The following is a 23,969-nucleotide window of genomic DNA, read 5'->3' on the forward strand; positions in this document are numbered from 1 at the left end:
CTTCAATGGGACAATTTCGGTATTTTTGCAAAACTTGCTTGCAGATTTGGTAAATAAAAAAAATTTAACGACACCCGCGGCTGACCCTTTTTACGAGGAGTAGCCGACGGATCTTATCCGGATTTTAATTAGGCGGAATTCCACAGGCAATTAATACTACTAACTGAAAATGGCACAGAAAGTAAATATTGAGAAAAATGGACCTTTTAAGTCACGCTGGTATAAGGCATTTAACGTAATCTGGACTCAGGTTAAAAGCTGACCTTGTGAGCTCTCTCACTTGTTCGCACTCTTTTTAACTACCAGACTTCGCTTCAGCAGAAGGAAAAAAGAAAAAAACGGAAGCTGGTTCCAAGCGTTTTGACACAATCGCCGCATTTTTGCCGATACTAGAAGCAAAACTCGCCGGAGTTTGGCAAAATTATCAGGAAGGCAGTGTTTTTAGATTTTCTTTTCGGAACCCGTATTTGTCTTCTCTCTTCCGTCTCCTCTTCGGACAATCTCGCCGGTTTTTTGAGTAAGTTATCTGAAATCGCGTCTGTTTGGCATTTTGACCCTCCGTTGCACGAAGTTTTTGCTTCTCTTTAAAAAAAATTTCTTTCGAAAAATCGCGTTTCTTGAGTTTCCTATTCTCTGTGGGTCAAACTTTCCACATATTTGGAGTTTGGAACGTTTTTTTTTTTTTTTTTTTAATTCTTGTACCGTTTATCGCAATCTGCTTATATCTCAAATTGATTTGAAAGATTTAATTACTTTGGTTTGTATTTTTTCTGATTTTTTTACTTTTTTAACTTGTATCATCCATCTTCACGATTTTTTCCACAAAATATCCTGAAAACGCGTGCAGGCCGTTGCTTGCTCGTTATCTTGAATTCCAAGGTTTAGACATACGTTATTTATAATTGCTGGAAACATATCCGTTTCTCCTGTTTCTTCATTCGGTTTTCGTCGATGATGATGATTCCTTTCCTTCGGTTTTTCAAGGAAATCAATTTCTGTAGCAGTAGAAAAAGATTGAGCTTGCGTTCCAATTTGCCACAGGTAAGATCATTGAAAATTTATTTTTATGGTTAATTCTGTCTTCTTTTGCTTCCAAACCTTGATTTTTCTTTTCTTTTCCGTTTCAATTAAAAATATTAAATAATTTTCCCGAGTGATTAGGAGGCCAAATGTGGTTGGAACAAATGAGATCAAAAGCTTATGCTTTAAACTATATTACTAGAAATGGTTATACAAGGATGGATTGAATTCAGGAGAAAAGGTTGTGCGGTGTTTGTTTTTTTTGGCTACCAGGAAGTGTTTTGAACGCGTTGGCGTAGGGATGTCGGAGGTTCTTTCTTGTAGTCAAAGTTGCAAAAATCCAACTCGCCAGAAATGTAGTGATGAAGAGCCTTTATTACATTAATTTTTCCATGCGGAAAATGTAAACTTTCTCTTCTAGTACTTGAGAAATACACTACAAATGGAGACAGGGTTGGAGATATTAGAATTCCTTGATTCAAAAGGATTATGGGTGTTTTATTTTTGAGAAAATTTTAGAAAGATGACCTGTATTTTTTTTATTTACACATCCTTATTCAAAAAAAAAAGTTTAGATTTTATTCTTTCATTTAATCTGTAGGGACTCCTAATTTTAAATCACATAGTAGTCCCAATCTTCATATGATAGTGGCGTATTAGGTTGAATCATAAGCACCCAGGTACTTCAATGGCTCTGGCTTTCCTGTGGAATGGTCATTAAAAAGATGTTCTGGCATTTTATGTCTATACTTGTGGTGGTTAAAAGTTAAAATTAACACTAGGCTTATCTAGAGATGAAAGAATAGGGTGAAGATCAATTTTACCCAGTTGCAATTCATATCTGCTTTAAGTTTACCGTGCCTGTTGTGTGACTTTAATATTTTAAGCTTTATGTTCAGAAAAATGTATGCTAAATGCATGGAATTGCTTCAAACTTTATGGTAACATGAAGAAGAAAAAGTACGTTGAAGCTGATAAGATTTATGGAGCACACTTTTGTTCAAACTACATATCTTAAATGTACAGATATTTCTCCTCTGTCTTATGGCTTTATGTCTCCAGATAAACAATAGAGCTTCATATTGTTTTTTTTTTTTAATAATTTTTCATGTACAGAATTTCTTCTTTTGGGAAAATCAGATAAATTAGAAAAAAAATTGATGCTTTCGTAAGTATAATATGCTTTTTACCAGCTAGAGTCAAAAAGTCTTTTCAAAGTTTTGTGTTACAAAATTTAAAGACTCTTTCAAGTAGCTGAAACAAGTGATATAAGCGTTGACTCATCTGTCTCAAAGAGGTTACTGATATATGCAGCCTCTAATATTTACTGAAGTATTTGTTTAGAGATTTACGAAGTCTTCATGAGACATAACTGGTACTCTGTTATGTAGGTCATTGCTTGGATTGTTTTGCTCCCCTAGTAGTTCCTTGATTCGGATTATTCTGTTCGTGTTAATCTTGTATGTTGAGTTCTTGCTCCTGACTGAAATCTTTGACAACATCAGGGCAGAAAAAAGTTTCAGTTGGCAACAAATGGTGTCAAGATCATGTGCAAACCTTCTTGACATGGCAACAGAGGATCTAATGGATATATCTATGACGGCTAGAAGACTTCCACGGGTGATGACAGTTCCTGGGATTATTTCTGATGTGGACAATTATGGCAGTAATTATAAGGATTCATTTGCTAATTTACCTGTATCTCGGGCAAGGATTATTATTGTAGCCAATCAGCTTCCTCTAGTATCCCAAAAGGATGCCCACAATGGCGAATGGTCCTTCAGCTTTGATGAGGACTCACTCTTCTTACAGATGAAGGACGGATTTAAATCTGATACAGAGGTTTACTATGTTGGAAGTCTCAAGGCTGATATAGATGCATGTGAGCAAGAAAAAGTTGCTCAACAATTATTGGATAAATACCACTGTGTTCCTACATTTTTGCCTCGTGAACTTCACCGAAAGTTTTACCATGGGTTCTGTAAGCAACAACTCTGGCCTCTTTTCCATTACATGCTCCCTTTGTGTCCAGATCATGGTGACAGGTTTGATCGATCTCTTTGGCAAGCCTATATCTCAGCCAATAAAATATTTGCAGACAAGGTCACAGAGGTGATAGATCCAGATACAGATTATGTATGGGTTCATGATTACCACCTTATGGTTCTCCCTATTATGTTAAGAAAGAATATACTTCGAGTTAAGCTTGGTTTCTTCCTACACAGTCCGTTTCCCTCATCTGAAATTTATAGTACCCTGCCAGTTAGAGAAGAAATTCTGAAGTCCTTGCTCAACTGTGATTTGATTGGGTTCCACACATTTGATTATGCACGCCATTTCTTGTCATGCTGCAGCAGGATGTTAGGCTTAGATTATGAATCTAAAAGAGGCTACATTGGGTTGGAGTACGTTGGTCGTACAGTAAGCATTAAAATTCTTCCTGTGGGAATCCACATGGGTCGGCTTCAATCTGTGCTAAATCTTCCTTGCACAGCTTCCAAAGTCAAAGAGATACAACAACAGTTCAAGGGGAAGAAGATGATTATAGGTGTGGATGACATGGATATATTCAAGGGCATTAGTCTGAAGCTACTCGCTGTGGAGCAGCTTTTGAAGCAAAATCCTGAGTTGCAGGGTAACCTGGTTCTGGTTCAAATTGTAAATCCGGCAAGGAGCGATGGTAAAGATGTCCAAGAAGCAATAGAAGAAACATATTCCACCGCTGAAAGGATAAAAAAGACTTACAGTCGGCCTGGTTATGATCCTGTTATTTTAATTGACGGTCATGTGTGTCATTATGAAAAAGTTGCATATTATGCGGTGGCTGAATGTTGTATAGTAAATGCTGTGAGGGATGGAATGAATTTAGTCCCATACGAGTATGTTGTCTGCAGGCAGGGTACTCAGCAGATTGATGAAGTTAGGAGGATCGATGTGGATTCTAATCATACAAGCAGTCTTGTAGTGTCTGAATTTGTTGGTTGTTCTCCATCTCTAAGTGGAGCCATCAGGGTCAACCCTTGGGACATCGAAGCTGTCGCTGATGCCCTGAAAGTTGCCATTACTGGAACTGACAAGGAAATGCACTTGCGACATGAGAAGCACTACCGATATGTTAGTTCTCATGATATTGCTTACTGGGCTCGCAGTTTTGAGCAGGATTTTGCAAGAGCATGCAGAGATCATGACAGTAAGAGGTGGTGGCCCACAGGGCTTGGTTTCAGTTTTAGAGCTATTGCTCTTCCCCTGAATTTCAGGAAAATGTCTGTTGAGCAAATTGTTTCTGCATATAACAGAACGAATAGAAGGGCAATCTTTCTGGATTACGACGGGACTGTCATGCCCCAGAATTCTATTAGTAAGGTTCCTAGCAATGAGCTTATTTCTGTGCTCAATACCTTGTGTAGTGACCCCAAGAACACTGTCTTCATTATTAGTGGAAGAGGTAGAAGTTCGCTCAGTGAGTGGTTTACCCCATGTGAGAAACTGGGACTTGCTGCAGAACATGGTTTCTTCATAAGGTATATTATTTATTACTTTTTTTCAAGTTAATTTTTGTTCCACAGGCTTTTTTTTTATATATATATTTTCCTTCTATTTGCAGATGGGATAAAAACTCTGAGTGGGAAACCTGTTCGATAGCACCTGACTTCAACTGGAAGGTAATTGTGGAACCTATTTTGAAGTCGTACACAGAGGCTACAGATGGTTCATGCATAGAATCTAAGGAGAGTGCAATTGTGTGGCATCATGAATATGCGAATGCAAACTTTGGGTCCTGTCAAGCGAAGGAGCTGCTGGATCATCTTGAGAACGTATTGGCAAACGAACCGGTAGTTGTGAAGAGGGGTCAGCACATTGTCGAAGTGAATCCACAGGTGTGGTATTTATTTTTACTAGCATTTCGAATTTTATTCATGTCACTGTTGATCGTCCATATCCTCACATTGCATGACAATTGGCAGGGAGTGAGTAAAGGGTTGGCTGCCGAGAATCTTCTTTCAACCTTGGTTGAAAGTGGAAAGCCTCCAGATTTTGTGCTGTGCATCGGTGATGACCGCTCGGATGAAGACATGTTTGAGAGTATTTCTTCCAAAACTTCCTGTCTTTCACTTCCAGCAGCCCCTAAGATTTTTGCCTGCACAGTAGGACAAAAGCCAAGCAAGGCCAAGTATTACTTGGATGATACTGTAGATGTTATAAAATTGCTCGAGGGTCTTGCTTCCATTTCGGTTCCTCTGCCAAAGCCTTCCAAGATCCGATTTTCTTTTGAAAGTGCACTATGATACTGATCATCAGTATTAGTGTTAATCAAAAGATTTATCCGAAAGTCGACGTGCCAGTTTTTGCACATAACTTAATAGAGCAGATGGAGGAGAAGTAACAAATTCTTCGAGTCTTCGTGCAGGGGGCTCTTTTCAGCGATCCTGAATCTAGTCATTGTCTCAGTGATTGATCGTATCTTCAATGTACCTATCATCGTTGGATAGGTCTCAACCGTTTGTACAGGCGAGAGTAATTTACAGATGAATCAATTATATCTGGAATACTTTTCAAAGAAAGAAACACACTGAGCTTTCGTTTTGATGGGAACTTTGGTCAACATTTGAAGGCTGATGCTGATCCGCTTTGCATCAGCCTTCATCCTGTTGTCGGTCTCTCTCTTTCACATTTGGTCTGGGAAAAAAGCCACAAATGGGCTTACACACACGGAGATATATGTTGTCTGTCACTCTTGTCTTTAAACATAGTTGTGATGTAAATGTAAATATGAAATGGAATCGATACATGCAAGAAAATTGAAATCCGGGGCTACGTTACGTGTAGGAATTTCCTGCTACGAGGATGCAACAGTATACCAAATCTAAATTTCAATTTGAATTTCAAAGCTCTCCTCAGGCCAAATGATTAAGGAGTTTGGAAGTTGATCCATTAGATAGGTTCCCAAATGAATCCATCAACTTGAAACTTCCTACTCAGACTGAACCTCTAGCTAAACCAGGCATCCTCCGGCAACTGATTTTGATCTAAAACATAACAGTGTTGTATGAAAATGATGTGAATTCAAGATAAAATTATTCCTTTTTATCTTAAAAGGGGTTTGTATGAAAATTTCAATTCAAAAAACTTTTAGAGTGCTTCGAATTATCAATAAGTGCTCACTTAATGCTCTCCAACCAGTTTGGAGGCTTATTTATAAAATTTCTAGCCAAACTAGTCTTTTTCGCCTATTGTTAAAAAAACTGCCGAAAAAATTGATCAATCAAGGAAAAGGTAAGATCCATCAACCAGATATAATGGTTATATTTTTTAAGCTTCAATCCTTTTGTTCATAAAGCTTGGGATTGCTAGGAATGATGAGTGATTTGAGAGAGAATAATGTATTCATTCAAGATAAAATCGCTCTTTTATCTTAAAATGGGTTTGTATGAAAATTTCAATTGAAAAAGCTTTTGGAGTGCTTTGAATTATTAATAGGTGCTCACTTAATGCTCCTCAACGAGTTTTGAGGTTTATTTATAAGATTACTAGCCAAACTAGTCTTTTCTTTTTTCATGTTGTTAAAAAATTGCAAAAAATATTTATCGATCAATGAAAAGGTAAGATTGATCAACCATGTATAATGACTATATTTTTTTAAGTTCTCCAAACGTGTTGATTGGTTAAGGCATCAATCCATGAGTTTTCAACTTTTAAAAAAGTTAATTGATCGATCATAGATATGATGTATAGAGTTTTGTATGATTGATCATGCTTTATAACTTCATCTGATAACATTCTGTATGATCGATCATTAGGTCTGATGATTGAATATGTTTTATAGACTCTGCCAATCAATATTATGGATGATTCATCAAGTCTATGTAGGTTGTGTCGATCATGTTTTATGTCAGTGTACTATTTTAAAATATAAACATGATGAAAGCTAGACTAGGGTTTTATCAAGTATAAAACATTCATATGCAACAATAAAACAAGGTTTTAGAAAATTTTATGCCATAAAGCTTCAATGACGTTAAGTACCTTAGGATTGAAACTTGGTAGATTGTCCTCTTACGTGGTTAAATATATCCATAATCATTTTTAAATATATACACATGAACAATAATAATTCACATAATATGAGCCACACCATCTTATCACCACAAAAATATTGGTTCAATTGATGACTGAACAAGATTGTGCTGTGAAAGGGGCTTCCTTGTAACATTTTTATGCAAGCTTGAAGCTCAAGAACAGCGGGAGCATCGATGAAAAAGAGAAGGATGTGCTGCTGCTTAGAGCTTTGTCTTTGCAAAGTTTTGTAGGAGAATGCCCTTTTGTAAGATGTCTCTAGGCAAAGGAGATCGCCAGTAGTTAAGGCTAAGGCTCGTTTAATCTCTGCAACAAAAGAACTGTAGTTACAGACAAGAAAAACAAGAATTTATACTGTCATCGTTCATCTCTTTGGTACAGTTAATAAATCAAAGACCAATTTAATGTAATCAGTTAATCCTAAACACTCAAGCTCCTCAGCACAATTGGGATTCCAGTCTGGATTAAGTATTTGCAGTACTGAAAGAACTATTTGGGAGTGGGAAGAAGAGACTGTTAGATAGCATTCATCTTAGTGCTGTTGGTTGAGAGCGGAATTGGTGAAATATGAAAACATTTTCCAACCACCCAAAGCCCCAATGTAGCAGTATCACATCTACCCAACAACTTCCATTAATTTTTTTACTTTTACCTGGAAAGGTGATTAGGAAGTAATTGATCACAAAAGGGGTGATTTCCCATGTTAAATCTTAAGGCTGGAGAACAAGTTCTGCAATGTTTTTTGTGTAATTGTGGTATTATGAAGATGAAATCAAGAGGAAATAGGTAATAATAATCAATAAGTCAACAAGGTACCCATAACATTGTCAAATATATCTTTCATTTCATTGATAACGATCCACCGGCACACGGAATTGGAACTAGAATCTATTCAAAGCAGATGATGAGATGACAGAGGAGACCCCAGAACCTTACAAAGACAAATCCAAAGACGCAGAAAGGGTATAGAGGCCTATAAGAGGGTCAAAAGCATTAAACAGTCACCTCCTTGAAACTTGTGAACAAATAGAAAAAAAACCTGCTACTGTGAAGTGTGAAGTGAGAAGTGAGAGAGTGATTAAATAAATGAAATCGAAATAAGACACAATCAGAGCACATGATTCCATTGCACTGCATCTGTCCTTGCTTTACCTCTTTTTAGCCCTTATGTAAGCAGGATCTGCAGTACAACAACAATCACTCGCTCCTTGTCTGGTTCCGCGCCCTCCCTCAAAAGATCCATTCAAGGCGGCTGGCTAGCTTGAAAATCGAGACGGGTACTTCGCTGATATGAAGTATCGTGGGAATGCGGAGGAATTGAACTTTCTCCTTTGAGCTATTTTTAGCTTTTTTCTGCTTTCTTCGGTTCTTAGTGGAAGAGAAATGGGGGTGAGGAAATGTTGTTTGTTTCTTCTGATTTTCATGCTAATACTTGGAGGGTGCTCCTCAGCTTTGGCTGCGACTCCAGGAAGTGAGTGGAGAGAACCTTTTAGCTCATCTTCTACGGTGGCCTGTTTATTTCGGGTCACCCTCTTTTGGGTTTTTATACAGTTGAAGCTTGAGCTCTAATGTCATCTGTTTTCTAGGACTTGTTGGGGGTTTTTTTTCGAATGCGTTGTCTGCTCTTATCAAATGGGTGTGGTCGCTATCAGCTACTACCAAGACAGGTAAACACCCCCAACTAAAGTATCACTTACATTCCACTAATCTGTGTGAGGTCTAATTCCTTGGACTACCGTCATTGATCCAATGTTTGCGCCAGCCATTTCTGGGCGTCCGATGATGAAATTTGAAAGTGGATACATGGTAGAGACAATGTTCGACGGAAGCAAGCTTGGTATCGAGCCGTTCGCTGTTGAGGTCCTGCCAAGTGGTGATCTTTTGCTTCTGGACTCTGCCAATAGTAACATTTACAAGATCTCCCCCCCATTGTCCAGATGTAAGTTGGAACTTTTTTTTTCCTTGATTTTCAGTTGGTTCGCTTGTTTCTGTGAAAGCTCGTGGTACTCTACTTAAAAATGTTTTGATGGAATTAAGCAGTTTCCCACTTCTTAGACCTTTGTGCTTCAGATGGCTGTAGTGCATTCGTTGATTTATTTGAAGTGCCTTCTGTTTAAGGGCGGGTGTTTTTTTAGTGCAGTTCCTGTAGTTGATTGGATCTGTTGTCCAATTTCTTGTGAAAGAGAACCGTTTAACTTCTCTTGAGGGTGTTGTTTTAGTGTCTCTGTGCACAATCCCGGTCCAATCTCAGGCACACGTGTTGGTCTGTTAAAATCATAGAAATGTTTCTATCCATTTTGATATCCACAAAGAAGAAAAAAGTTGCAGTATATTCATAAGATAAAAAATCTAAAATGCCGAATTTTATTTTTTATATCTAGATTCGATTGTTTGACACACCCTGCTTATAGTGTCCTTAGTTTTTTGTACAGGACTAATGTTAAAAATGAAATTTCAATACTAAATCTCGTCTGGAATTTTACTTTAGATTCTACTTAAGGTTGTGAAGTTCTTTCCTGAATTGTGGACTCCTCTAAAACAATTTGAAATTCACATTTGCTCTTTTTCCGGTATTTGCCTTTTGGTACTGAAATTTAGTTACAAAAAAAAAAGTTCTCCTAATATTTTCATCCTAAAGATTAATTTGTTTGTTGTGAATCAACTGTTTTATATGTTTCTGCATAATCTGTTGGAAACCATTCTGAGGAAATGAATTTGCTAGTGTGCTGCTCAGTTCCAAGACATCATGTTTGCCAGATGTCTGCCAAGTCATTGTGTGCACATGCTTAGGTTCTTAAAGCTTTTAAATGTTGTCTTTTCTCTCTGCTTCTATGAGATCATAATTCTTGTGTCAAAATTGATGCCCAAATAATGCAGACAGCAGGCCACGGTTAGTTGTTGGTTCAAATGAAGGATTCTCTGGTCATGTAGATGGCAAGCCAAGGGAAGCAAGGATGAACCACCCAAAGAGTTTTACTGTGGATGATAGAGGAAATGTTTATGTTGCTGACACAATGAACATGGCTATCAGGAAGATCAGTGAAACTGGTATGATTTCCCTCATAAGCCCAAATAGATTCCTTTAGATTACCTAAGGACAGAGATCAGGTATGTATGGAAACAGGTTTGTTTCCGTTGTCTGGACCATTTTTAAGTTTGAGCATGTGAAAGAATATCAAGGTTAGCATGCTCTCTGATGTCTGTGTAGGAGTTACAACAATTGCTGGTGGGAAGTGGAGCCGCGGAGGGGGTCATGTGGATGGACCAAGTGAGGATGCAAAATTTTCTGATGATTTTGAGGTGGTTTACATCGGAAGCAGCTGTTCTCTACTTGTTGTTGACAGAGGAAACCAAGCAATTCGAGAGATTCAGCTCCATTTTGATGACTGTGCTTACCAGTATGGGACAGGTTTTCCTCTAGGTGAGATACAAACCCAATTTTTTGTCCATCATTTTCAAGTCATCATACTTAGGCAAGCCTTGATTAGAGGCCTTTCTGGCTGAAGCTGGATTTTAGCTGCTGTTGCACGACAAAGAGATTCAATGTTATTTTGCACAAATTAGCTATGAAGTTGACTTTGTAGTGTTTCTTGTATAATAATATTGAGGTTCATGCTGAAGTCATTCAATCAGAGAAGCTTTTGGAAGTTGTCTGGATACCTGCTACAAGACATTTTCTCACTGAGCTACATGTATCTTTTTTTTTTTAAATGAAGCTACATGTATCTTAGAAGCGGCTTAGATGCATTTTAATTTTCTGTTTAGCAGGAATTTTTGTCCTCGTTGCTGCTGTTTTTTTTGGTTATATGCTGGCCTTGCTGCAAAAAAGAGTTGGTTCTATGGTTTCTTCCAATGATGTAAGTGCCCTACATAACTATCTACCCCTTTTCCTTTACCTACTTTTGCCAGTTTCCATGGTCCTCTTCATTTTTGTGGTGTTTCTTTAAGGAACAAATTTACTCATGCTGAGATGATTGAATCTTGAGTCTTACTTCACATGCAAGCTATTTAACTGTAGGCTCTATTGTAATTTAATCAGGAGCCTAAAACTTGCCAGTATCCATGCTCTTCATTACTTTTATGGTGCTTCTTTAGGGAATGGAGTTTCTCAGTATCTTCAGTTTATGTTATAATTGGAAGACTGAACCTTGAGTCTTGCTTCATCTCTAAGCTATTTATTCAAGCCTTTTTGCTTTTTATTTAGGAGCTTAGAGATTCAAAGAAAGTGAATTTTCCAGGCCCATACCAGAAACCCCTCAAAGCATCATTCAGACCCTCATTAATTCCGGCTGAGGACGAATTGGAAAAAGAAGGTCTCTTTTCTGCACTGGGGAATTTGTTCTTGAATGTTGGTGCTTCTTTCACAGCAATATTTGGTGGAATCTTTTCAAGCTTTAAAAGGAGCCCCAAGAATAACCAGTATCAAAGTGCATACCAACATCAGAGACGCCAAAACACATGGCCGTTGCAAGAGAGCTTCGAGATCCCTGATGAGGATGAGCCGCCGTCCATTGAAACAAGGACACCAACCCCACATAAAACCTATCCTTTTATGTCCAAGGATGCAGAGAAAACCAACCATTTCAGGCTTGGGCGAGCTTATTTAAATGGATGGGATGGTGAAGTACAGCAGCATCAGCATCAGCATCAGCATCAGCAACATCATCAACGGCACTATTCTGCAGGTCCACATACATACTACGAGCAGAGCTGTGAGACAACGACTGAGATTGTCTTTGGGGCAGTTCAGGAAGAAGATGGGCAGAGGAAAGCTGTGGAAATAAAACCTGTGAATTATGGGGATCCCATGTATGACCATCACAACATCCGATCCAGAATCAATTATCTGGGTTACAACCGGGGGTATTAATTAAATTACATAGGAGAAAGAAAAGGTTATCTCCTGTATTTGTTGTTAGTATGTTTCTAGGATATAATATCGATCAATTTGCCATTGTTAATGGATTAGTATCTGTATCTTGGCAGCAGCCTTGTGCTGTTTTTTTGTGAAAAAGTGGTAATTATATGAAATGATATATTTCTCTCGTTCTTTCAGTCTTCAGCACTTTGAACTACTTTAGAGACACTTCCAACGGATACTAATGGATTCTTTAATAGGTTGATACTTTGCTCAGAGCCTCAAACAAACAGAAAGCGTTCTGCTGCCTTTGATTTTCAAACACAGCCATGTGCCATAGCATGGATAAGATGACCCAGCCTAGGCACGTGAGCAGAAGCATAAACATACAGAAGAAGAAAATTAAAGATTTCCACACAAAAGTATGTTCTTAAACAACGTTCTTTGATTCCCTACCAGCTGCTTTATGACCTTAGGCGGAGCATGTTGGAAAGCAAGCGGCGTTAAGGAGTGGCTAAAGCTCGAGGAGACACAGCAAAACAACAAAAAGAGCAGGAAACACAAGTTCAACTACACTCGCTGGAACAGTTAACATTAATTAACACCAGGTGACACCAATGGTAGATTGATATAAGGAAGCTTCTCGTATGCTTGGAGATCAAATGGCTCTTGTATGGGCTGTGAAGTCTTATTGTTGTTTATACTTGTCAGAAGTTTGTCATTAGTCATTCTCCTTGGTACTTCAACTGGTTCCATTGGCTATTCTATATCCCTGCATAATGCAAAGGCATCAAAGAGAGGTAAATCAAGTGGACTGCAAGTCAGAAAGAATGAAGCAAGAATTTTATGGATGGAATTCTCAGATTTCTATCGAATAAAAGTGTCAAAGGGAAAAATAAAATAATTCTACCCTTATATTACAAGCATTGGTGAGGAGGTAAGCCAAAATGAAAAGGTGTTGATGGCTGCCTTGGGGAGAACATAAGTGTGTTTACCTACCACTTATATCTTTCCCACTCTTTTAATTTCATCACAGAGCACTTTGGTTTCACCAATTAGATATCTATGGTCTGATGATTCACACTTAAATTGAAAAATAATAGTTTCCAGTTATGAATACCTCACGAACTACACTTGAACTTTATATATATTCATGTGGAAACTACAAAAAGTGCATAAAAATACATGGATTTATGTATATTCTGTTGGAAACTAACCTTGATCCACGAAGCCCATCAAAAAGAGAGGTCGGCAGGTCGGCAAGAACCATGCTCTGGCAAGGATGTCGGCAAAGGAGGTCGGCAAGTTCAATGCGCTGGCATGGAAGACGGTAGATCCAGTGAATGTGTTCGGCAACGATGAAATTTGTATACGGTGTAGATTGATTCATAATGTCTATAAATAGGACCTTAAACTATGTAATCTAATATCCAGAAATAAAAACGAAAGTTCAGAGAGCTTCGTTGTCCCGAGCGAGAGAGAGTTTATTTTCCGTAAGTGATCCGTAAGTGACGAGCGTCGATTATTTCCAACAGTGGTATCAGAGCAGGTCGGAAATCATTTCCGAAGGAAGAGCAGCCAAAATTCCGGCGAGAAATCGTCTCCGGTGGAAGGATTTTCCGGCGGAAGAAAACCCAGAAACAGAGACGACGGCGTCTCTGTTTTTCGGCCGAAGGAGGAAGACGAAGGCGGGTGAGTTTTTAAATTTTTAAGTTCCGAGTCGACTCGTTCCGAGTTCAGCACGTTCGGCGACTCGTCCCGCACGCTCGACTCGGTTCGGCTCAACTCGTCCAGAGCGCCGAAGCTGCGCACGGACAGATTCGTCCAACCCGGCTTGACTCGGCCGGTTCAACTCGCTGAGTTGACTCAGTAAGTTTCTGGAGGCTTGTAGGAGCTCATCCGACGTCCGATCAGGTTGATTTTGGAGGCGTTGGATTCGTATTTTCGAGGGCTTCAATTTGATAAGGTAGAACCTCGTCAAAATATATCAGTTTTTGTTATTTTGGAAAAATGGCAAATAGTGTGATATCTTTCCAAGTTCCTATTCTCAAAAGTGATATTTATGATAACTGGAGTATCAAAATGAAAGCTCTTCTTGGAGCACACGATGTTTGGGACATCGTCAAAAATGGCGTAAGTGAGCCAGAAAGAGAAGATGCTCTTACACAAGAGCAAAAGACGTATTTAAAGGATTCAAGAAAGCTCTCTACCTCATCTATCAAGCATTAGATGATGATGGTTTTGAAAAGATTTCTAGTGCAACCTCCGCCAGAGAGGCGTGGGAGAAGTTGCAAACCTCTTATAAAGGAGTCGAGAAGGTGAAAAAGGTACGATTCCAAACACTAAGAGGTGAATTTGAATCTTTACACATGAAAGCATCCGAGAATATTTCGGATTATTTCTCAAGAGTAGTAGCTGTTTCTAATCAATTGAAAAGAAACGGTGAAAAGCTCGAAGATGTGAGAATCATAGAAAAGATACTCCGTTCGTTGGATCCAAAATACGAGCACATCGTCGTGACAATTGAAGAAACGAAGGACTTGGAAGAGATGGCGATAGAGCAACTTCAAGGATCGTTGCAAGCCTATGAAGAAAAACACAAAAAGAAGAAAGATCTCTCTGAACAACTGTTCAAGACACAGATCAAAGAAGATGATGAAAAACAAGGCTACGCAAGAAATGAGCGTGGTCGAGGAAGAGGCCGAGGCCGTGGACGTGGAAGAGGTCGTGACTCTGGAAGAGGTTGGAATAACAATTCCAACAAAAGCAATGAGAGAGGTGAAACCTCAACAAGAGGTCGTGGAAGAGGAAACATGAATTCCAAGTATGACCACTCTCATATTCAATGTTATAATTGCCAGAAATTTGGGCATTATGCTTCAGACTGTAGAGGTCCCAAGAACAAGTTCGTTGAGGAGACAAATTATGCTGAAGCAAAGATAGAAGAAAAAGAAACGCTGTTATTAGCATACAAAAACAGCAATGAAGAGCAAGAGAATACTTGGTATCTTGACTCTGGGGCAAGCAACCATATGAGTGGAAGAAGAAGCTTGTTCGTCGATCTCAATGAATCGATCAGTGGAAGTGTCTCTCTGGGAAATGATTCCACCATGGCGGTACAAGGAAAATGTAACATTCTTATTCGAGCAAAAGATAGTAGTCATCAATTCATTTCAAATGTCTACTATGTACCAAATATGAAAAATAATATCTTGAGTCTGGGTCAACTCTTAGAAAAAGGCTATGACATTCATATGAAAGATAAAAGCCTTTTTATAAGAGATGACAGAGGAGATTTGATAACAAAGGTACATATGTCGAAGAATAGAATGTTTCCTTTAAATATACAAAACGATGTTGCCAAGTGTTTACAGGCTTGCTATAAAGATACATCGTGGCTGTGGCATCTTCGCTTTGGGCACCTAAATTTTGAAGCTTTAAAGCTATTGTCCAAGAAATATATGGTGAGAGGCCTACCAAGAATGACTCACCCGAATCAAGTGTGTGAAGGGTGTCTATCAGGGAAGCAATTCAGAAAAAGCTTTCCGAAAAGATCAGAGTCAAGAGCCAAGAAGCCACTTGAGCTAATCCACACAGATGTGTGCGGACCTATCAAGCCAAACTCTTTAGGTAAGAGCAACTACTTTCTTCTCTTTATTGATGATTTTTCAAGAAAAACATGGGTATATTTCTTGAAACAAAAATCAGAAGTATTTGAAGTCTTTAAGAAATTTAAAGCTTCAGTAGAGAAGGAAAGTGGTAAAGAAATCAAAGCCATGAAATCTGCTCGAGGGGGAGAATTTACTTCCAAAGAATTTCAAGAATTCTGCGAAGTAAATGGAATTCGTCGACCACTGACAGTTCCTAGATCTCCTCAACAAAATGGAGTGGCAGAAAGAAAGAACCGAACTATTATCAATATAGTTCGAAGTATGCTTGAAAGCAAGAAATTACCTAAAGAGTTTTGGGCAGAAGCTGTGGCGTGTGCGGTTTATTTATCAAACCGATCGCCAACAAGAAGTGTTTGGGGAAAAACACCACAAGAAGCATGGAAGGGAAGAAAGCCTGGTATCTCCCATTTAAGAGTCTTTGGGAGTATAGCTCATGCACATATACCAGATGAAAGAAGAACCAAGCTTGATAACAAAAGCGAAAGTTTTATCTTTATTGGTTATGATGCACATTCCACGGGCTACAAGCTGTATAGTCCGGCCAGTAAGAAGACAGTAATCAGTCGAGACGTGGTGTTTGACGAAGAAGGAGTATGGGATTTTGGATCTCATAACGGTGACTTCAATATCGCTCCTCCATCTGACGATGGACCCATATTGGTCGAACAGAATGGAGAAATGCAGCCTACGACTCCATCTACTGCCGTTACACACGGAAATGAGTCACCTTCGTCACATTCCAGTGGGAGCCAGAGAATTGCGCCACGGATACGAAGCCTTCGAGAAATATATGAAGAAACCGAGCCATTTGGTAATCTCACTCTTTTCTGTCTTTTTGCTGATTGTGAACCAGTAAGCTTTCATGAAGCTGCTCAAGAGAAGAAATGGCAAAATGCCATGGATGAAGAAATTAAGGCTATCGAGAGGAACAATACTTGGGAACTTGTTCCACTCCCAAAAGGGCATAAACCCGTTGGTGTCAAATGGGTGTACAAGACAAAGAGAAATGCCAAGGGAGACGTTGAAAAACACAAGGCCCAATTAGTGGCAAAAGGATACAGTCAAAGAGCCGGCATTGACTATGATGAGGTATTTGCTCCTGTTGCTCGTTTAGAAACTATACGACTAATCATTTCTCTTGCTGCTCAACACAAATGGAAAATACATCAAATGGATGTAAAATCTGCATTCCTAAATGGAGTTCTCGAAGAAGAAGTTTACATCGAGCAACCTTTAGGGTATAAAGAGAAGGGAAATGAAGACAAAGTTTTGAAGTTAAAGAGGGCTCTTTACGGGCTAAAACAAGCACCAAGAGCATGGAATAGCCGGATTGACAAGTATTTCCAAGAGCATGGTTATACAAAATGTCCATACGAGCATGCCCTCTATATCAAGATCAAAGAGGAAGATGTGCTGATTGTGTGCCTATATGTGGATGACTTGATCTTTACAGGTAATAATCCAAACCTGTTTTATGACTTCAAGAAAGAAATGGCCAAAGAATTTGAGATGTCAGATATCGGGCTTATGGCATATTATCTGGGCATCGAAGTGAAGCAAGAAGAAGATGGCATTTTTATTTCACAGGAGAGCTATGCAAAAGAACTATTGAAAAAGTTCAAAATGGAAAATTGCAAGCCAATCAACACACCGATGGAATACGGAATCAAGATATCCAAGAATGAAGAAGGAGAAAACGTAGATCCAACTTTTTTCAAAAGTTTGGTAGGCAGTCTACGGTATCTCACCTGTACAAGGCCGGATATTCTGTATGCAGTTGGACTGGTCAGCCGCTACATGGAATCTCCAACCACCACTCATTTTCAGGCTGCAAAGAGAATTCTTCGCTATTTACAAGGTACTATTCACTTAGGCTTGTTTTATTCAGTGTCTAAAAATTACAAGCTTATTGGATATAGCGATAGCGATTGGGGTGGAGACATTGACAACCGAAGGAGTACTACTGGCTTTGTATTTTTTATGGGAAATACCGCCTTCACATGGATGTCAAAGAAACAACAGATTGTTACATTGTCGACTTGTGAAGCAGAATATGTTGCAGCTACTGCATGCGTGTGTCATGCTATTTGGCTCAGAAATTTGTTGAGAGAAATAGGCTTACTACAAGAAGAGCCTACCAGAATCTATGTTGACAACAAGTCAGCCATTGCTCTAGCAAAGAATCCAGTATTCCATGATCGAAGCAAGCACATCGATATTCGCTACCACTATATACGGGAGTGCATTGCAAGAAAGGATGTGCAAGCTGAATATGTGAAGTCACAAGATCAAGCTGCAGATATCTTTACCAAGCCATTGACAAGTGAAGACTTCATAAGGTTAAGGACTCTACTTGGAGTTACAGGATCAAGTTTAAGGGGGAGTGTTGGAAACTAACCTTGATCCACGAAGCCCATAAAAAAGAGAGGTCGGCAGGTCGGCAAGAACCATGCTCTGGCAAGGATGTCGGCAAAGGAGGTCGGCAAGTTCAATGCGCTGGCATGGAAGACGGTAGATCCAGTGAATGTGTTCGGCAACGATGAAATTTGTATACGGTGTAGATTGATTCATAATGTCTATAAATAGGACCTTAAACTATGTAATCTAATATCCAGAAATAACAACTCAAGTTCAGAGAGCTTCGTTGTCCCGAGCGAGAGAGAGTTTATTTTCCGTAAGTGACGAGCGTCGATTATTTCCAACATATTCATGTATAAATAAAAAATTCAGTGGAAAAGAAAATTAATGGCTCCTTGCAAGCTAAAAAAATGCAAGTTTGATTAAGCCTGGTTCGTACCTTGCATTGGAATGGCAACGAGACGGCGGTGGCATCACTGGAGACGGCTTGGAGACTGGGAGAAGCTTTGGTGGAAGAGGATAAACAAAATGAAAGAACGAAGAAAGGATCAAGTGCCACTAGGAATGAGTGGTGACGAGGAGGAAGAGGAAGAGGAAACTGGAATTCAAGTGGGACGAACGATGTCACCTCCGTTCATCTGGTTTTATGTTCTCTGTTTCTTATTAATTTTCTCAATGAAGTGCAGTACTAGTTAGTTCCTAGTGTATGATTTGAATCGTCGTTGCAGTTGACTGGTTGACCATTGTTCTAAGCAAACCTACGTTTTGAACGAGTTAAAGACGTGGAAGTTGTTCAATGTTGAATAATCTGGCAGAAGTTTTGAAGGATTAGACGGGCTTAGCAAAGATGAGCAGGTGAGACTAGAGAGATAAATCAACTTGTGCCGGCAATCTGGTGATATGTGACTTCCCGATGTTGAGAGAGAATAAAGAACCTCTTCCAGCTTGAAATTCAAGTTTTATAACACTGAGAAGTTGTCAACACCATGTGTGTTTATTTCTTGCATCTTGTTTGTGTTGTGTGTAAAGGCGTAGCCAGAAATTTTTTTGTGCAAAAGCGTAGTTAATGGGTAAGGGCTCCTGTCTGTGCCTCCTATCTTGTTTGTTTGGCATCATCCACATAACCAGATGCTGATGATGGTATTGGTTTTACTCCATCGGGATTTGCCCTTTCACAAGATGATCTCATCACATATGAACTTGGGATGTCATCGAGTTCTGACTTCAACGCTAAGATAATTTAAAACAAAACTGTTTTTAAATTGAGGGAGACTTGTTCTCATGTTCTTATGTGAATCATAACTAGTTTGAATGGAGAATCCTTTCCCCTGTGTCACCTTTGACATTGAATCAACTAATGGCAAAAGTAGAGATCTTGCGCGAGTCAGTTGGTGCTAAACCCCTTGCTGTTTGTTTATTCACAGATTAAGGGGAGACTGCTGTGCAAGATCTTGGAGACACTGGTACAGACTGCGAATGATGAATGCTTGGAAAACTGGAAAGATGAGGGGGTGAGACTAGAGAGACGAATCAATTCGTGCCAGCAATCTGGTGATAGGTGAATTCACGATGTGGACTTGAGAATTAATTACCTCTTCCAGCTCGGCTGTCAACTCTTAGAACACTGAAGGGAGCAGAATACACATATTTTCAATATTAATGGGGGAGCAAGGCCTAGAGTAGGACTGTCTGATGATTAGTGATCTCTTTGTTATTTTATCCATAAGCGTACTACTTTGATCTCATCCAAATAAGTCTACGAACTTGGGATCTCTTTGAGTCTTTGAATACAACAATAGATAAACTTAAAAACTGTTTTTAATGAGTTGAAGAATAAAAAGCTTACACATGTCTATCAATTTGTCATGAATGATTTCCAGAAGATAATCAGAATGATTTTTCGTGTCTCTTTCCTTGAGCATTTTTTAATAATCACTAAAATGCTAAAGTCTGTATATAAACGCACGGTAGCCCTCAGCCATCGCGAGCATCTCAGGGTGTTCTCTTCACCTGCTGGAGAGAGACATGGCAAATATCAGAGAGAGAACGCTCAACGAAGCAGCTCTAATGGGGAGTGTAGCTCACTTGCAGAGCTTGCTTCAAGAAGATCCCTACCTTCTTCACAGGATTCCACTGGATGTTGAAAAAAAGAATACCCCTTTACATTTTGCATGTGTCTTTGGGCATTTGGAGTTCGTCAAGGAGATTTTGTTTAGAAACCCGGAATTGGTGAGCTTAACTAACAGGCAAGGGTCTTCTCCTCTGCACTTGGCATCTGGTAATGGGCAATTAGAATTAGTGAAGGTGCTTCTAGAGATTGACGCTAATCTTTGTCTGACGCAAGACCAGCAAGGAATGACTCCTGTCCACGTAGCCGCCAAGAAAGGCCAAGCAGAGGTCTTGCGCGAGTTAGTTGGTGCTAAACCCATTGCCATTTGGATATTCACAGATCAAGGGGAGACTGCTTTGCATCTGGGTGTAAGATATAACCATTTGGAAGCCTTGAGGATGCTGGTGCAGACTGCGAATGATGAAGACTTGGAGAATTGGAAAGATGACGAGGGTAACACTATCCTCCACCTTGCTACTTCCAAGAGGCATACAGAGGTGAGGACTTGAAGATCCCGGAAAGGAAATAGTTATTTAGTTTCTTCTAGCATTAAATCAATCAACTGCTTCTGATTTTTTTTTTTTTTGAGAAACGTCTCTTGCAGATTATCCACTTTCTGATAACCAATACCAGGATCAAGGTGAACGAATTGAACTCAAACGGACTGACGGCCCTGGATGTATTAGAACAAATACCAAGTAAATTTAATGAGATGGAAGTTGATACAGAGATAGCGGAGATCATTGTGGAACATAGAGCCAAGAGAGGAAGGGATATAACTACAGCACACGATTGTCGTCGGCGGTGGAAGACGCGTCGAGGGAGCAGTCTGAAAAAGCACTCTCAAATGCTGACGGAGATGCGGAGTGCTGTTCTAATTCTTTCTTCATTGGTAGCCACTGCTACCTTCCAAATAGGCGTCAATCCTCCCGGTGGAGTTTGGCAAGATGATAGCAAGAATTCGACTGGAGTAGCCCACGTCGCCGGAAAGGCGATCATGGCAACCAAGGGGCGATCGACGTACATTAATTTTATTTGCGGCAATACGCTGGCATTTCTGCTATCTCTTCTCCTAATCGTGCAGATAGTGAACGGATCTTCTCTGAAAGGCCGATATTTGCCACGGGGCGTGGCAATGTCACTAAATATTGTTATCGGCAACTTCGTGAGTACTTACTTCACTGGGATGTTTTCAGTGTGGTAAATCATTACGGAGCTTTGTATTAGAACACTGTTTTACCATTACTCTCATACGATGAAGAACAAACAACGGTTTAGTACTAAAGCCAAATAGCAATTAAGAAGATTACCAGGTGATGAAAAACAGGAAGTTTCTTAACTTGGGTGGATAATTTGGGATAGGTCATGGACGCAACTTCACGATGGTTATCTTCTCCTTTTCCTCTCTTTGTCTAGAACGAGAAGGGTAGGAAGGGCCAACAACCCCTCATTTGGCAGGCGAAGGGGAATCCCTCCTCGGAAAGAAGAGAGGACTCAAGCACCTTATTCGATTATGTCCAGTAATATTTGTAATACTGGTTCTAAGAAAACCTCCATTTGAACAAGTGAAAGCGGTAGATGTTTTCCACTGTTGAACAATCTATCAGAAATTTGAAGGATTAGACTGGTTTGGTAAAGACGAGGAGGTGAGACTTGAGAGACGAATCAATTAGTGCCAGCAATCTGGTGATAGGTGAATTCACGATGTGGACTTGAGAATTAATAACCTCTTCCAGCTCGGTTGTCAACTCTTAGAACACTAACGGGGACTTAATACATTGATTTTTTCAGTATTTAATAAGGGAGCAATTGCCCCGACTCTTCCCTTCGTTGGGACTAGGGTAGGACTGATTGACTCTTCGTTATTTATACCGAAGCGTACTACTATTTCACAATATGATCCCATCCAAGTTTACGAACTTGGGATCTCTTCGGGTCTTTGAATGCAACATTAGATAAACTTAAAAACTGTTTTTAATGAGTTGAAGAATAAAAAGCTATAACATGTCTATCAATTTGTCATGACTGATTTCCAGAAAGATAATCAGAACGATTTTTCGTCTCTTTCCTTGAGCATTTTTTAATAATCACTAAAATGCTAAGGTCTGTATATAAACGCACGGTATCCCTTAGCCATCGTGAGCATCTCAGGCTGTTCTCTTCACCTGCTGGAGAGAGACATGGCAAATATCAGAGAGAGAACGCTCAACGAAGCAGCTCTAATGGAGAGTGTAGCTCACTTGCAGAGCTTGCTTCAAGAAGATCCCTACCTTCTTCACAGGATTCCTCAGGACGTTGAAAAAACAGAATACCCCTTTACATTTTGCATGTGTCTTTGGGCATTTGGAGTTCGTCAAGGAGATTTTGTTTAGAAACCCGGAATTGGTGAGCTTAACAAACAGGGAGAGTAGTATGCAATGTAATTTAGACTACCCAAAAATCAGAATTTTGACATTTTTCTCCCTGGAGAGGACCTACCGAGGAGAGGGGAGCGTGGTAGTGGGCCCCAGTATCTTGTTCTCACATATTTTGTAATTGACGAACCATTATAGAGATCTGCCACGTCATCCTCTACTGGCTCTCCATTTTCTCCCTGTTATAACCTACCGAGGGGACACGAACACGATCCTCCTCCAGCTCCTCCCCTGGTCAACAACCAGACACGAAAATTTTCGACATAAAGAGAGAAAGAGAACGAGAGGGAGAGCAGGAGGAGGAGGAGGAGGGGGGGAATTTGGATTGGGATTACTGTTAGTGTTTGCAGGTTAGAGCTGGCATTCTCTCTTCGTTCTTCGCTTGGCCTGCAAGCCTCCGGATCGTCCTTGTTCCTTCTTTCAATGTCTTTCGTCTGAGGGGAGAAGAACGCCGGAGAAAAGAGACGATGACAGCCGCCGTGTTTGAACATCCAAGATCGTTAGACACGGGAGACGAGGCGGATCTCATCTTTACGAAGCGGGGATGCTGCTTTTGGATCCCACTACGGGATTCCGGTCGTTGCTCCAGTAGTCCCGAGTCGGTGTGGTGGGGACAGATGTGGAAGGCGGAGAGCGACGACCGGTGGTGGAAGAGAGGATGGAGGCGGGTGCGGGAGTGGTCGGAACTCGTGGCGGGGCCGCGGTGGAAAACCTTCATACGCCGGTTCAAGAAAAAGGTCAGAGGTGGGGGCAGGCAGGGAAAATTCCAGTACGACCGTTTGAGTTACTCCTTGAATTTCGACGAAGGACAAAATGCTGATATGGGGGAGGATGGAGGAGGGTACCGCAATTTTTCGTCCCGGTACGCGGCCCCGCCCGTATCAGCCAAATCGTCCGTGGATCTCGGAAGAGACGGTCTCGATTTAACGCTGCCGCCGGCCGTAATCCGGGTGTGAGCATCACCGGTGACGTTCGACTGGTCTGTAGAGCGGGGCATAGTGATCCTGATGGAGTGAGTTCAATTTTCTTTTTCTTTTTCCCCTGCATTCAGAATAGATTCTATTGAGTTTGCGGTTTTTTTTTTCTTTTCTTTTCGCTGCTGCTTTTGTCTTGTCCATAAGCGATTTATAGATTTCTTCTGTCTTTGGCTCTACACTTTAAACATTCATCTTTCCCGTTAAGGCTGTTTTTGCATTAAAGAATGTCATCAAGACTTCGCTGTGTAGGATTGTTTAGCGATCCACCCCAACTCATCAGATGATCCAGAAGTCATGATCAAAACCGTTTTGCAGCAATCCATGGAAACATTTCCGACAGTTGAATAAAACAAACATACCAGTTATATATCATTTCATTACTCTTTTCATGATTAACATGGTCCAGCTAGTCTCCAGTGGTTGAGCAAAATCCTGAGCGGAAGATGGGTACACTTCTCCGTACTTGATTTTCTTCCCCTCTTATCG

At 40.0% G+C, this 23,969-nt stretch overlaps 4 protein-coding genes across 6 annotated transcripts; all 4 read left to right on the top strand.

Annotated features, from left to right (window-relative positions):
* Nucleotides 1-315: 315 nt before the first annotated feature.
* Nucleotides 316-5,543, top strand: LOC137936072 (probable alpha,alpha-trehalose-phosphate synthase [UDP-forming] 9). Of its 2 annotated transcripts, none has more exons than XM_068780603.1 (4): nucleotides 316-517; nucleotides 2,526-4,541; nucleotides 4,625-4,898; nucleotides 4,986-5,543. In XM_068780603.1, the coding sequence occupies exons 2-4, from the start codon at nucleotides 2,554-2,556 to the stop codon at nucleotides 5,304-5,306; spliced, it is 2,583 nt and encodes an 860-aa protein (XP_068636704.1). In that variant the 5' UTR covers nucleotides 316-517; nucleotides 2,526-2,553; the 3' UTR covers nucleotides 5,307-5,543. The 2 variants fall into 2 exon arrangements, with proteins under 2 accessions (XP_068636704.1, XP_068636703.1); XM_068780602.1 differs by lacking the exon at nucleotides 316-517 and adding an exon at nucleotides 798-1,041.
* Nucleotides 5,544-8,226: 2,683 nt separating this feature from the next.
* On the top strand, nucleotides 8,227-12,144 carry LOC137937632 (uncharacterized). 2 transcript variants are annotated; one of them, XM_068782737.1, is made up of 7 exons: nucleotides 8,227-8,566; nucleotides 8,682-8,762; nucleotides 8,858-9,034; nucleotides 9,973-10,143; nucleotides 10,304-10,516; nucleotides 10,861-10,952; nucleotides 11,300-12,144. In XM_068782737.1, the coding sequence occupies exons 1-7, from the start codon at nucleotides 8,479-8,481 to the stop codon at nucleotides 11,963-11,965; spliced, it is 1,488 nt and encodes a 495-aa protein (XP_068638838.1). In that variant the 5' UTR covers nucleotides 8,227-8,478; the 3' UTR covers nucleotides 11,966-12,144. The 2 variants fall into 2 exon arrangements, with proteins under 2 accessions (XP_068638838.1, XP_068638839.1); XM_068782738.1 differs by having other exon boundaries at nucleotides 10,864-10,952.
* A 7,863-nt stretch (nucleotides 12,145-20,007) lies between these two features.
* On the top strand, nucleotides 20,008-21,296 carry LOC137937474 (ankyrin repeat-containing protein BDA1-like). Its single transcript, XM_068782532.1, has 2 exons — nucleotides 20,008-20,589; nucleotides 20,697-21,296. The coding sequence occupies exons 1-2, from the start codon at nucleotides 20,008-20,010 to the stop codon at nucleotides 21,294-21,296; spliced, it is 1,182 nt and encodes a 393-aa protein (XP_068638633.1).
* A 1,677-nt stretch (nucleotides 21,297-22,973) lies between these two features.
* On the top strand, nucleotides 22,974-23,462 carry LOC137937475 (uncharacterized). The gene has a single exon (XM_068782533.1). It carries the CDS (start codon nucleotides 22,974-22,976, stop codon nucleotides 23,460-23,462), a length of 489 nt encoding a protein of 162 aa, XP_068638634.1.
* Nucleotides 23,463-23,969: the final 507 nt, after the last annotated feature.

The sequence above is a fragment of the Aristolochia californica genome, unplaced genomic scaffold, assembly GCF_029961685.1.
Source record: "Aristolochia californica isolate CCGP_79_NKW_82.1479 unplaced genomic scaffold, dmAriCali1.0.hap1 SCAF_7, whole genome shotgun sequence".
In the NCBI taxonomy this organism is placed as follows: domain Eukaryota; kingdom Viridiplantae; phylum Streptophyta; class Magnoliopsida; order Piperales; family Aristolochiaceae; genus Aristolochia; species Aristolochia californica.